This window comes from Macrobrachium rosenbergii, chromosome 16 (assembly GCF_040412425.1).
Source record: "Macrobrachium rosenbergii isolate ZJJX-2024 chromosome 16, ASM4041242v1, whole genome shotgun sequence".
NCBI classification, from domain to species: domain Eukaryota; kingdom Metazoa; phylum Arthropoda; class Malacostraca; order Decapoda; family Palaemonidae; genus Macrobrachium; species Macrobrachium rosenbergii.
Window position 1 is genome coordinate 5,622,604 of NC_089756.1, and position 16,049 is coordinate 5,638,652.

At 37.4% G+C, this 16,049-nt stretch overlaps 1 protein-coding gene across 1 annotated transcript in view; it reads right to left on the bottom strand.

Moving 5' to 3' along the window:
- The window catches only part of LOC136847070 (latrophilin Cirl-like), a 608,429-nt gene that overhangs the window by 21,891 nt on the left and 570,489 nt on the right, over positions 1-16,049 (bottom strand). Inside the window, 3 exon segments of the mRNA XM_067118341.1 lie at positions 282-496; positions 1,936-2,101; positions 2,990-3,215. Coding sequence (XP_066974442.1) covers positions 282-496; positions 1,936-2,101; positions 2,990-3,215 — 607 coding nt within the window.

The following is a 16,049-nucleotide window of genomic DNA, read 5'->3' on the forward strand; positions in this document are numbered from 1 at the left end:
TCACTGAATAAAAGGTTGTTTAATTCGCTAAACTGATATATTTTTAAAATAAACTTTGTATTAACTTTATATTCTATAATACCACTGAACATAAAACATTACTGCAAGTCGCTAAACCGACATATTTTAAAAATTAACATTTTATATATATTCTACAAAACCACGGAACATATAACATAATTCCAATTCGCAAAATTCAGATATTTTTAAAATTAACTTAAATTCTATAAAACCACAATTCACTAAACCCATTTATTCTTAAAACTAAAGCTCAGACTCACAATGATGATGGCGATGACGGGTCCCACGAAGGCGAAGATAAAGTAGTTATCCGTCTTCAGCCAGCAGGCGTCCTTGGTGCCGTATCCGAAGGGGTCCACGACGGCGCTCACGGCCACCACTATGGCTGGGAAGCCGTAGGACGCGGCGTAATACCAACGGGCCCGAGGTTTCTCAGATTCGAAGACTTCAACCAACATCACGTATAATTGGAATCCTAGAAGACAACACAAACGTTATTACTTACTCTGAAAGTATTTTTCCTTAGTATTAAGTTATTATTTACTTCTGACAGTATTTTCCCTTAATATTATGTTATTATTTACTCCTGAAAGTATTTTTCCTTAATGTTATTATTTACTTCTGAAAGTATTTTTCCTTAACATTATGTTACTATTCACTCCTGAAAGTATTTTCCCTCAATGTTACTATTTACTTCTGAAAGTATTTTTCCTTAATATTATGTTATTATTTACTCCTGAAAGTATTTTCCCTTAATGTTTATTACTTCTGAAAGTATTTTTCCTTAATATTATTATTTACTCCTGAAAGTATTTTTCCCTTTACCCTGTACCTATGTTGCTTTTCATATGTAAAATATTAATGTAGAACAGGATGCATTCCTGAAAATAATTTCTGACATAAATCAAGGAAGGGACCAGTCGGCAATCACCTGTGGTAATCACCTGTGAGATGCACCTGGCCGAATATATGACCACACTTCTAAACAAACAGAATCCATGTACATTTTCGTCGACTCGAGTCACGCTATGATAAAATCATCGAGTTATGACAGATATGAAAAAGATTTCTCTACTTCCGCAGCGAAATACGAACTGAAATTCTTCGCTCAAACACGAAAGCTATAAACGCTATATCGTAAGTAATGAAAAGGATTCATGTAATTTTCTTCTGTTTAAGACCCGCTCTGAAAAAGTATATCACAGCGGCTCTTAAACAGAAGAAAATTACATGAATCCTTTCCATTACTTACGATATAGCGTTTATAGCTTTCGTGTTTGAGCGAAGAATTTCAGTTCGCATTTCGCTGCGGAAGTAGAGAAATCTTTTTCATATCTGTCATAGCTCGATGATTTTATCATAGCGTGACTCGAGTCGACGAAAATGTACATGGATTCTGTTTGTTTAGAAGTGTGGTCATATATTCGGCCAGGTGCATCTCACAGGTGATTACCACAGGTGATTGCCGACTGGTCCCTTCCTTGATTCATGTCAGGAATTATGATAAAGTATATCAACAAATAGTACAGATTTCTTACTTTTATGGGGAAATACGAACTAAAACTCTTCGAATCCGCTGTGATAAAGTATATCAACAAATATGAAAAAGATTTCTTTCCTTTTATAGCGAAATACAACTAACTCTTAGGATCTTACACACGAAATCTGAAGCCCATACCCCACGAAGTAAACATAATTTGGTAGCAAATTTAAAACCTTTCGTCTGTTTAAGGCAAAATACAAACACGAAAAATGATCACTTTACTTTTATAACGAAATGCGAACCTAAATTCCTAGGATCTTGAACACGAAATCTTTAGACGCCATATCCCAAGTAATAAACACAACTTAGGGGCAAGTTTAAAAGTTTTAAGTTCTCACAAAAAAAAAAAAGAATCTCCGGGAGGCCCTTGCCTTCCATGAACATCCAGCAGAAAGCAGCCAGCAGGAAAAAGTGGAGGAGACCAGCCACCACGCCGCACACCTCCGGTTTGTCTGTCTGATTGACTCCCGCCAAAAACACAGTTTCCGCCACAAGCAAACACACGCACAGGTTCTTGTGGATGGTTGTTCTGTCACTCTGGAAGTAAGGAGCGGAAATCAGAGGGTATAGGATTATAAAAACACGTATATGTAACTTACACTAGTCACGTATACTTTATTAAATCTTTTTCTTTTTAAGTTTAAACTGGGAGCTAAATTAGTTTAAGTGGCAACTCAGTCTTCGCGGTAAGTGTTCTTTAAATCGTTAAATCACCACTGAACTCGGGCAAAAATAAACCTGTTTCCCTACGAACAAAGTGACAACTCGGTTTATGCAGTAAATATTCTTTTAATCATGAAGTTACAATACAGCTCCGGCAAAAAATTAACCTTTATGAAAGATTTAAATTTAGGCCTACATCAGTTTAAGTGACAACTCGATTCATACAGGAAATACCCTTCAAATCATGAAGCTACCATACAACTTAAGCAAAAAATTTAACCTCGAAGATATGTTTCAGTTTAGATCTAAATCAGTTAAAGTGACAACTCGAATTATACAGGAACTACTTTTTAAATCTTAAAGTTACCAAAGAGCTCAGGTAGAAATTGGACTTGTTTGATTTTTAAATTTAGACCTCAATCAGTCTACGTGACAACTCGCTTTTTACAGGAACTACTCTTTAAGTAAGTCATGAAGTTACTATTGAACTCAGGCAAAAACTGAGCCTGTATGATGAAGTTAAAATATGGAACTAATTCAGCTTAAGTGACAACTCGCTTTTTTACAGCAACTACCATACTGCTAAGGCAGAAATTGAACCTGTCTCGTACAGAGCAGACAAATAGGAAGAGCTCCCCCTTTCGACCGCTCCATAAAAAAAAAAAGAATCCCCGGGGGACAAGACAAAACAAAACAGCCTCTTTTGTGTCCCGGGGACGTCATAACCGTCACCTACTAGACCAACCACCTGAATCAACTCACTTTGAGCCCCCTGAAGGCGTGGAAGACAATAGTGGCCAGCAGAAGACAGACGATGGAGATGATGCATCCGACGTACGTGATGATGGAGAGGGCCAGCTGGTGGGGGTAAGGCACCGGAGTGGCGTGCACGTCCATCAGCACGGCGAAGTTCGTCAGGTGCTCGCATTCGCACACCGTGTGCGAAGTGTTGTAGCGAAGGACGCGGCAGCCTTCCTCCGACCACGAGCTGGAAAGAAGAAGAAGATGATGAAGACAATTATGGAATGGAATAAAAAAAATTGAGGCCAAAGGCCAAGCGCTGGGACCTATGATGAGGTCATTCAGCGCTGAAAGGGAAATTGTGAGAAAAGAAGGTTTCAAAAGTGAAACAGGAGGAAAACCTCAAAGCAGTTGCACTACGAAACGCTTGTTAAGAAAGGGTTGAGGAAAAACGTGGAAGAAAGTAAATATGAACGGAGGTACAGTAAAAGGAATGAAAGGGGACTGCAGCTAGGGGCCAAAGGGATGCTGCAAAGGACCTTACGTAATGCCTGAAAGGCGAATCACCGCGATACATATGTAACGCCAAACCGTTGGCCATCGCTCACACAAATATTCGATGAGAACTTAACAGACACCAGACACCCAACATATTTAGCGAGAAATTCCTTATCAAGAACTTGGTCGATTTGTATAAAAGGAAATTCTACAATGAATCACTTTATCTGGTGACAATCGACAAGGGGCTAGACATACCATGTTTTAAATTTGCTTCGTAAAATACTGAATTCTAACACCAGTGTTTCGGTAAAAAAAAAAAAAAAAACTGAACACCAAAGTTTTCCCAAAGGTCCCACCATAAAATGTAAAACTTAGCCGACACATTAACTGGCTTTATCAGGGGAGTTTCTAAGGAAAAATCAACAGGAGGGGGGTTGGCAAGAAGGGGGTGGCATGTAGGGGAACCATTCAAAATTAACCCACTAAGTTACGTCGGAAAAAAAAATTATAAACAAAAAACGGAAGTTTTACATTAAAACATTATCACTGAGGTCATCTTCACGCTCACACAGAATCAATATCAACCTCAAACGATTGCCTATCAAGAATATCAATGTAACCCATCACAATATTTATATCTGCCGTCATAGTGCAGTGCTATAGTAATTAATGAATGACCACAAAGCTTTTCACTATGGGACATTCAGCAAGTCATATGGCCCGTTCTTAAACGCCCACTAAACAGAAATATGACTAAACTTTGACATTCCACAAACGGTATTGAAGCCAAGAAGGGATAAATAATATATTTTCTTGTATTTTTCATCTGTTATATTTTTTATCTAAACACATACTGTTAAAGGAAGGAACTTCACGAGCGGACAAACAAAAACTATTCCTTCCTCTGGCGCCCAATGGCTCAACCATACACTAAATCATGTCGCACTTGAAAAATGTTCTTCCCTCGCCAAGAATCGGTAATGGTTTGCAGAGCCTCGTCTACCTCACAGAGAGAAGCACACAAAAGCATATCAGTCACACCTGCCTCTAACGAGACGGCACCGAAAGTTGGTGACAGTATATTGGATGATCTCGGAATAATTTTGGGAGAATAATTTCGTGGGAGGAGAAAGTTCATAGTCGTATGACTTTTTTTTTTTTTTTTTTTTTTGAATACGAAACCGGGAAAAATTCGGTTAAATGTTTCTTTACTCGGAAACATCACTGCTCATGACGCAACATTAAGTTCGTAAGTTTTTCGTTTCTTTCTTTAAATCTTCAGCTGAAAACCCTTGTGGAAAGAGTCAACAGACTACAGACCCTATTATTATTATTATTATTATTATTATTATTATTATTATTATTATTATTATTCAGATGATGAACCCTATTCATATGGAACAAGCCCAGCACAGGGCCACTGGCTCGAAATTCAAGCTTCCAAAGAATATGGTTTCATTTGAAATAGGTAACAGAAGGTAAAGGGAAATACAGAAAGAAGATATCTGTTTTTAGAAAAGAACAAATAAATTAACAAATAAATAAATAAAAATACAAGTAAATTATTAAAATACAAGAACTGTCAAGAGAGCTTCAAAGAGAAATCAGCCTACACAGAGAGACAAGTTATAGAAAAAGGTGATAAATAAATAAAAAATTAGGGAACAGAAAATAAAACCGATACACCTGAATTCAGGAGACGTCAGCAGAAAGCAGGAATGAATTACCTCCTCGCTTAAATATTCGGAAATCAGATTCCACAAATGCATTAGACAAACTACTCCACATTTCAGTTGTAGCTAAGGTAAAACTACTTGCTTCATTTTACAAATAGAGCTTTTTTAAAGTTTACTAATTAACAATTTGTACATCCTTCATATTCTTAAGTTTTTCATTAATGCAACTACGAATACATATTTTTTATTACACAAATAACTAACAACAACCTGGCCCATTATCAGATCCTACAACCGTTTCTTGACAACAAGACGTCACTGCTATACCATGATCATCGACACTGACAATCAAAACCTAATCCAATAGAAAAATTATAAAGCAAACACTTGCTTAATAATATTCATAAGTTACGCAGTTCTCTGATTAATAATACTCTACGTGCAGAAGTAAGGGGCATTTTTGAAATCTTTACAGTTTCCTATCATTTGGATATAAGGTCCCCACAGATTTGAGCAACACAGGTCTCCAATTACTGAAGCTGTAACGGGTGTTCACAAGTACCACTTTGATACATTTGTTTAAAATTCCTAAGGTAATAAAGTATGGTCTAAAATTAGTAAGAGAATGATGAGTGTTTACGAGTACATTGTCGTAATGTATTTAGAATTACAACGGTGATATTGCATACTTCAAATTGCTATAGTACAAAATACTTGAAACTTTCACTTACGTGTTTCAGAGCAGTAAGCACAGCGAAAAAAAAAGCTTCACTGAAAAGAGCTTTCACAACCATACCTGACTCTGAACTTTTGTTCTATCCACTTCTAATGGGCCACTGAACATTCACCTTCAATCGCTGCCTTTTACAAGTAAACTAATGACGAAAATGTAAGTGTATATATATATATATATATATATATATATATATATATATATATATATATATATATATTTTATATATTATATATATATATATATTTTATTTCACATTTTCGTTATATATATACATACTTTCATCAGTTATTTTTATTTTATATATATATATATATATATATATATATATATATATATATATATATATATATATATATATATATATATATATATAATGTGTGTGTGTGCAAATTAGGTAATCAGAGGGCCACCCATGATGAAGCTTGCAAAACATCACAGCAATAAGAATTTTCGTAAATTAGTAAGAATATTCAACTGCATGTAAACACTTAACTGACAAAGAAGGCAAGACAGTTAAAAAGTTGAAATGAAGCACTCAAACGCATGGAAGCGGAAAATGAACAGCGCACCCCAGTAATAATCTTAAAATATAACAAAAATGGAATTTGGTGCACCTCAGAAATAACCTTACAAAAAAAAAAAAAAAAATTGGATTTAGAAACTCACTTAACGAAATGGGTGTCATGACGGAAACAGTGACAGTAACGAGGTACAGAAGGAAATGAAATCAAAATATATAAACACCGAGCGGTTCTGTGAAGATAATAAAAGCGAGACATTCGAACTGGGAAATAAATCATGAAATCGCCATTTAACAGGAACTGGACAAAGACTGAGATGGAATTATCCCCATTTCTTAAAAACGGCCACGAGGAATTATCCACAATTCTTAAAGACAGCCACGAGGAATTATCCACATTCCTTGAAAAAGCCACGAGGAGTTATTCATATTTCTTCAAAACAATCATCACGGCAAAGAGACGAAGGTCAGAAACCTAACTCCTGAGCTGAAGTTTGGCCTCGTATATCTTCGTAAATCTGATACTTCCTGGGTCGAGAGTCCTGAAATCAGCATCCTGAAATGTCCGCGTCTCGACGTGTCCTGGGGACCCGTTCAGTGATGCAGACCTCCGAGAATAATAACTTGGCAGCGAAGAGAAAATAACAAATCAAACCGTTCATGACAGCAAGTCCATTATGAGCGAGGGGACGGAATTAATAAACAATAACGCGCTGGGGAACATTTACGAGACTTACACACACACACACACACAGAGAGAGAGAGAGAGAGAGAGAGAGAGAGAGAGAGAGAGAGAGAGAGAGAGAGACTCGGGAAAGATGCATTGATTTAGCTTTCGGAAACAAATGCGAAACTGATTTCCGTCTTTGCAACATTTCGTATACAGCATTACCTTCAGTGAGAGAGAGAGAGAGAGAGAGAGAGAGAGAGAGAGAGAGAGAGAGAGAGAGAGAGAGAGAGAGAGAGGTGGGTGGGGGTGGGCGCTAAAACTCCTATATCAATTCTCCTTCTATTCCGTGGTGCAATAAAAGGCGTTTACTATATACCACCTGATGCGAAACGTGACAAGTTAACCTCGTTTACAAGTTTTTAAAAGCCGAAAAAGAGGGGAACAAATGGGATGCGAGGGGAGAGAGAGAGAGAGAGAGAGAGAGAGAGAGAGAGAGAGAGAGAGAGAGAGAGAGAGAGAGAGAGAGAGAGAGAACTGGATTGAATGAGAGGAGAAAGTAGAGTTGGCAACACGCACAAAGAACAAAAAGGATTTGAAACAGAACCGAGAACAGAGAGGGGAGCATAAAAAAACTGCTGAATAAACTAGGAAGTATAAAAAGGTACAAGAGAGAGAAGACAATGGGAATAAAACGCCGAGAAATGCACCTTTAATAACCAGCGCGCTCAAAATGACAGCTGACAAAAGTGAGGACATTTTCGGAGTCGAATTTCTTAAACGAGGTTCTGAGCTACATTCTCTAGCGATCATTATAGAATAGAACATTCAGCTCTTCAGAATAAATACTTTCAACTGACTTTCGAATAATCTCCTCAACTACTGAATAAAATAACTTCTATTATCCAAACTGCTATATTTAGTGATGTTAAGCATCAACATTTCAGACTTTTTCCAAAAACGCAAAGATTCGAGTAATTCCGGAAACCATATACAATACTCAACTACTTCGACAATCTCTTGTGCCTCCACTTGCCAGTGTCTTTAAAAATCTCCTAAAGTTTTTCAATAAACAATATTTAATACCTATAACTCCTCCCAGAACCGGCATCTAATGCCTTCAGCTCTTTCCACAACAGATATCTAATGCCTTCAAATCCTTCCACAAAAGATATCTAATGCCTTCAGCTATTTCCACAACAGATATTTATCTACTGCTTTCAACTCTTTCCACAACTGATATCTAATGCCTTCAGGTCTTTTCAAAAAGGATATCTAATGCCTTCAGCTCTTTCCACAACCGATATCTAAATCCTTCAATTCTTTCCAGAAACGATATCTAATGCCTTCAGCTCTTGCCACAACCGATATCTAATGCCTTTTGCTCTTTCCACAACCGATATGTGATGCATTGAACTCTTTCAAGAAATGATATCTAATGAATTCAGTTCTTTCCAAAACCGATATCTAATGCATTCAACTCTTTACAGAAACAATATCTAATGCCTTCAGTTCTTTCCACAACAGATATGTAATGCCTTCAACTCTTCCCAGAAATGATAACTAATTGCTACAGCTATTTACACAACAGATATCTAATGCCTTCAACTCTTTCCAGAAACGATATCTAATGCCTTCAGCTCTTTCCACAACCGATATCTAATGCCTTCAGCTCTTTTCACGACCGATAGCTAATGCCTTCAACTCTTTACAAAACTGATATCTAATGCCTTCAACTCTTTCACAACAGGTATCTAATGCCTTCAGCTCTTTCCAGAACCAATATCTATTGTCTTCAGCTCTTTCCACAATCAATATCTAATGCCTTCAGCTCTTTCCAGAAAAGATATCTAATGCCTTCAGCTCTTTCCATAACAGATATCTAATGCCTTCAACTCTTTCCAGAACCAATATCTATTGTCTTCAGCTCTTTCCACAATCAATATCTAATGCCTTCAGCTCTTTCCAGAAAAGATATCTAATGACTTCAGCTCTTTCCATAACAGATATCTAATGCCTTCAACTCTTTCCAGAAATGATAACTACTGTAATTCCTACAGCTACTTCCACAACAGATATCTAATGCCTTCAGCTCTTTCCAGAACCAATATCTATTACCTTCAGCTCTCTCCACAACTGACATCTAATCCCATCAACTCTTTCTAGAAAAGATATCTAAAGCCTTCGGCTCTTTCCACAACCAATATCTAATGACTTCAGCTCTTTCCACAATAGATATCTAATGCCTTCAACTCTTTCCAGAAATGACATCTAATGCCTTCAACTCTTTCCAGAAATGATATCTAATGCCTCCAAATCTTCCCAGAAATTATATCTAATGCCTCCAACTCTTTCCACAAGCAATATCTAATGCCTTCAACTCTTTCCAGAAATGATATATAATGCCTTCAGCTCTTTCCACAACAGAAATCTAATGCCTTCAAATCTTTCCAGAAATGATACCTAAAGCCTTCAGCTCTTTCCACAACCGATATCTAATGCCTTTAGCTCTTTCCAGGAACAATATCTAATGCCTTCAGCTCTTTCAACAACCTATATCTAATGGCTTCAACTCTTTCCAGAACAAATATCTAGTACATTCAGCTCTTTCCACAACCGAAGTCTACGCCTTTAGCTCTTTCCAGAAACAATATCTATTGCCTTCAACTCTTTCCAGAATAGATATCTAATGCCTTCAGCTCTTTCCACAACAGATGTCTAATGTCTTCAACTCTTTCCAGAACAAATATCTAATGCCCTCAGCTCTTTCCACAACCGACATCAAAAACCTTCAGCTCTTTCCAGAAATAATATCTAATGCCTTTAGCTCTTTCCACAACCGATATCTAATGCCTTGAACTCCTTCCAGAAACAATATCTAATGCCTTCAGTTATTTCCACAAAAAATATCTACTGCCTTCAACTATTTCAAGAACCGATAATTAATGCCTTCAGCTCTTTCCATAGCCAATATCTAATGCCTTCAGCTCTTTCCAGAACCAATATCTAATGCCTTCAACTCTTTCCAGAAACGATATCTAATGCCTTCAGCTCTTTCCAGAACCAATATCCAATGCCTTCAGTTCTTTTCACAACCGATATCTAATGCCTTCAGCTCTTTCCAGAAACAATATCTAATGACTTCAACTATATCCAGACACGATATCAAATGCCTTCACAGCTCTTTCCACAACTGTTATCTAATACCTTCAACTATTTTCAGAAACAATATCTAATGCCTTCAGCTCTTTCCAGAAATTATATGTAATGCCTTCAGCTCCTTCCACAATCAATATCTAATGCCTCCCAGCTCTTTCCAGAAATTATGTGTATTGCCTTCAGCTCTTTCCACAACCAATACCTAATGCCCTCAGCTCTTTCCACAACTGATATCGAATGCCTTCAGCCCTTTCCAGAACTGATATCTACTGTAATACCTTCAGCTCATTTCAGAACCAATATCTAGTGCATTCAGCTCTTTCCAAAATCGACATCTAGTGGCTTCAGGTTTCCACAACCAATATCTAATACCTTCAGCTCTTTCAGCAACCGCTATCTAATGTCTTCAACTCTTTCCAGAACCTATATCTAATGCCTTCAACTCTCTCCACATCTTATATCTAATGAGTTGAGCTCTTTCCAGAAACGACATCTAATGCCTTCAGCTCTTTCCACAACCGTTATCAAGTGCCTTCAGCTATTTCCACAACTGATATCTATGCCTTCAGATCTTTCCAGAAATGACATCTAATGCCTTCAACTCTTTCCAGAACTGACATTTAATGCCTTCAGCTCTTTCCAGAACCGATATCAAATGTCTTGAACTCCTTTCAGAACCGATATCTAATGTCTTCAGCTCTCTCCAGAACCAGTACTGGAAGCCTTCAGCTCTTTCCAGTACCGATACCAAATGCCTTGACCTCTTTCCAGAATTGATATCTAATATTTTAGCTCTTTCCAGACCCGACATTTAATGTCTTTAGCTCTTTTTAGAACCAATATAAAATGCCTTGAGCTCTTTCCAGAGCTGATATCTAATGCCTTCAGCTATTTTCAGAAACATTATCAAATGCTTTGAGGTTTTTCCAGAACCGATATTAAATGCCTTTTGCTCTTTCCAGAACCAATGTTAAATGCCTTGAGCTCTCTCCAGAACCGATATCAAATGTCTTGTGCTCTTTCCAGAACCGATATCAAATGCCTTGAGCTCTCTCCAGGACCAATATCTAATGCCTTCAGCTCTTTCCAGAACCGATATTAAATGTCTTGAGCTCTTTCCAGAACGGATATCAAATGCCTTGAGCTCTTTCCAGAACTGATATCTAATGTCTTCAACTATCCAGAACCAATATCGTAACTTGTATTCAATTCGCTGCTTCTCTCACAATCCTCCTCCTCCTCCCCTTCACAGCCATTCTTAACAGATGACGACAGGTCTCCCAGCAACAAATTAAAAGAATTATTTAATTAAAGCTACAAATACGGCCTCTAGAAACTTTTTTTCTTTATTTCATTTCCCCATGGTGCTAAATTGGAGAGCGATTAGTTTCCGCCTGAAAAAATTCTTGCCTTCACTCGGCGACGAGTGAAGGGGGCGTGAGGCAGACAATAAGCTGTGTATCATAATCATCATCATCATCATCACCATCATTATCATCTTCATCAAAATCATCATCATCATCATCACCACACAACTCTTGACACCAGCAAAGAAGGATCAAGTAAGATGGATGGCACATGAGAGTATATCAATTAATTAGTCTTATTCTCTGAAGAGTAGTATATTACGGGGCTCTCACTCGATGTACGAGTATAAAAGGTCTCTAATTCCTTGGACAAAACGAGTACAGTGTTCGGCTATCATATATGTTGCGTCTCCCTTCACCAAAGAAAATTATACTGTATTAAGGGGTCGCCATTCGGCCAAGAAAATACTGCTAGTAGTAGTCATTTTGGTGACGGATTTTGCGAATATGCGACTTGGCAGTCCAACAGTGTCAGCAATAAAATTCGCGTGAATTTTCCCAATAAAATTCGTTATTCGAAATGCTCAAGATGAACAACCTGGAATCCACAAGTCCTAAATTTGCTCAGGGAATTTTATAGCTGTTGACAGGGACTATATGACGAGAATTCGAAACTTTTAGAAAGTTGTATTTATTCGTACCTATTCGCAAATCAATTATTTATGGAACCAAAACTTCCCGACGAGAAGAAGACAGGTCTTCAACATGAATGGCAACGCAATCTATTCACGGCCTAAATAACGTATACCCGTAAGTATTACCAGAAAATATTCTTGAATTCTCATCCGTCTTTATCTGTACTGGAATTGTCACGTAGGCATGGAATTTATCTCTTCAGTTTTTCTATTGTGGCTATTTTTCCTATCATTATCAGTTCTTAATTTTGCTTTAATTAAAAAAATATCTACAATTTTATTTAGTGGAAACTTGACATTCAAGTTCGTAGACTTTTGGCTTGTGCAATTCATACACAGACTCATCTGAGAAATTATTATTAATAATAATAATAATAATAATAATAATAATAATAATAATAATAATAATAATAATAATAATAATAATAATAATAAATTAATTAATGATGTTGATCTAATTAAAAATACTCAGCATCTAAGTTTAAAGTATAAACTTAAAAACCAGAATACATAATGGAAAAATAAGAGATATGTTTTCATAAATGATCATATGCTTCAATGCCTAGCTCTCGTCCGCCATATATAAAAACCCATTCGTTGAAGTCTCCTTTGAATCACAGAGGTTCTCTTTATGAATATTAGCCATTCCTTATTCCTTTTTATTAAACAATAATTCCTTTATTTTGTTATACCAACGAACCCTTTCACTTTCATTAAAATTTTCTCCAAGGGTCGTTACTTATACATTTTACTCAAAGGCCTCTTCTGTCTGTCTAACGAACCCTTTCAATTTCATTAAATTTTCCTCAAAGTTCATTATTTATAAATTTTACCTAAAGGCCTTTTCTGAGGCGGCTCTCTCTCTCTCTCTCTCTCTCTCTCTCTCTCTCTCTCTCTCTCTCTCTCTCTCTCTCTCTCCAGGGTGCCACTAGAAGGCTTTTCATGTGATGATAATTAAATGCTATCACACGCCGCCTGGTTCATCTGCCGGGAGCGCCGAAAGTTCATCGAGCCTTTATTTCATACACGAGAGTCGACTTAACGCCAGGGAGGACTTGGCCCTTTCTCCAACCTCCGTTTGGATCCGTTAACAGCTCGTTAATGCGTTAGAGAGAGAGAGAGAGAGAGAGAGAGAGAGAGAGAGAGAGAGAGAGAGAGAGAGAGAGAGAGAGAGAGAGAGAAAAAGGTCCTCGAGTAAAATTTATAAATAATGAACTTTGGAGAAAATTGAATGAAACTAAAGAGGTTCGTTTGAGAGAGAGAGAGAGAGAGAGAGAGAGAGAGAGAGAGAGAGAGAAGGTCTTTGAGTAAAATTTTTAAACAATGAACTTTGGAGAAAATTGAATGAAAATGAAGGGATTCGTTAGAGAGAGAGAGAGAGAGAGAGAGAGAGAGAGAGAGAGAGAGAGAGAGAGAGAGAGAGAGAGAGATACAAATGCTTTAAGGCAACTTAGGATGCGTTCAGTCCTGACGTCCTCGTTAAAATGTTTCGATAAAGATTCCTATATATGTTCAGTACCGACATCATCAACTTTCAGAAGAATGTTGAGGTCGAAGGGGGTGGCAAATAGGATGTTTATTTTTACGGCCCGAGCATCCGACCCGCGGATCGATCGGAAATGTTTTGGAAATGAGAAATGTTTTACAAATGAGAAGTGCTTTGGAAATGAGAAACGTTTTGATGTGTGAAATGTTTTGGAAATGAGAAATGTTTTAACTGCTTTCGGTTCAAAGGCCGTTCAAACGCTTCACCGAAGTGTTATAAAGCTTAATTACTTTTGTACGAACTAGGTTGAATACGAAGAGTCCAATATGGTAAGGAATATTTACAAAGGATTATACTGTGCATGTCTTATACTAACAAGACACAAGTAGTTTATATGCTAGACTGACACGATCATATCCTCTACTAACAAGACACAAATAGCTTATATGCCAGACTGACACGATCATATCCTCTACTAACAAGACACAAATAGCTTATATGCCAGACTGACACGATCATATCCTCTACTAACAAGACCCAAGTAGTTTATATGCCAGACTGACACGATCATATCCTCTACTAACAAGACACAAATAGCTTATATGCCAGACTGACACGATCATATCCTCTACTAACAAGACACAAATAGCTTATATGCCAGACTGACACGATCATATCCTCTACTAACAAGACACAAATAGCTTATATGCCAGACTGACACGATCATATCCTCTACTAACAAGACCCAAGTAGTTTATATGCCAGACTGACACGATCATATCCTCTACTAACAAGACACAAATAGCTTATATGCCAGACTGACACGATCATATCCTCTACTAACAAGACACAAATAGCTAATGCAAGACACGATCATATCCTCTACTAACAAGACACAAATAGCTTATATGCCAGACTGACACGATCATATCCTCTACTAACAAGACCCAAGTAGTTTATATGCCAGACTGACACGATCATATCCTCTACTAACAAGACACAAATAGCTTATATGCCAGACTGACACGATCATATCCTCTACTAACAAGACACAAATAGCTTATATGCCAGACTGACACGATCATATCCTCTACTAACAAGACACAAATAGCTTATATGCCAGACTGACACGATCATATCCTCTACTAACAAGACACAAATAGCTTATATGCCAGACTGACACGATCATATCCTCTACTAACAAGACACAAATAAACTTATATGCCAGACTGACACGATCATATCCTCTACTAACAAGACACAAATAGCTTATATGCCAGACTGACACGATCATATCCTCTACTAACAAGACACAAATAGCTTATATGCCAGACTGACACGATCATATCCTCTACTAACAAGACCCAAGTAGTTTATATGCCAGACTGACACGATCATATCCTCTACTAACAAGACACAAATAGCTTTATGCCAGACTGACACGATCATATCCTCTACTAACAAGACACAAATAGTTTATATGCTAGACTGACACGATCATATTATCCTCTACTAACAAGATACAAATAATTTATATGCTAGACTGACACGATCATATCCTCTACTAACAAGATACAAATAGTTTATATCCTATACTAACATGATCATATCCTTTACTAACAGGATACGAATAGTTCACAACCTATACTAACATGATACCAAATAGTTCAAGAGAGAGAGAGAGGAAAAAAAAAAGACTGTTAAACCTCACTATGAATGGAAAATGATTAAGCAGAAAAAAACAAGTTAAAAATGCGCCGAAGATTCTTCGGTGCAACCGAGTTTTCTGTACGGCCGCTACATCAAATAATAAAGGCCACCGAAAACAGATCTATCTTTTGGTGGTCTCAGTATAACGCTGTAGGAGCCGCGGCCCATGAAACTGTTTAACCACGTCCCGGTGGTGGCCTATCCTATATAGTTGCCAGAAGCACGATTATGGCTAACTTTAATCTTAAATAAAATAAAAATTACTGAGGCTAGAGGGCTGCAATTTAGTATGTTTGATGATTGGAGGGTGGATGATCAGCGTACCAATTTGCAGCCCTCTAGCCTTAGTAGTTTTTAAGATCTGAGGGCGGATAGAAGAAGTGCGGACAGAATAAAGTGCGGACGGACAGACAAAGCCGGCACAATAGTTAACTTTGCTGACTATGAATACGCATGCGTCCATGGCACTGGTAGAAGACATTAACATCGTTCAGCCATTAAGAGTACGGCTGCTCTGCCTCTATTTCTTTAGTGAGACTTTTCTGTGAGGCTTTGCGATTTTTAACCTTTATTTCCAATTCTCCGATCCACCCCCCTACACCACACACCCACCAGTAACCCATT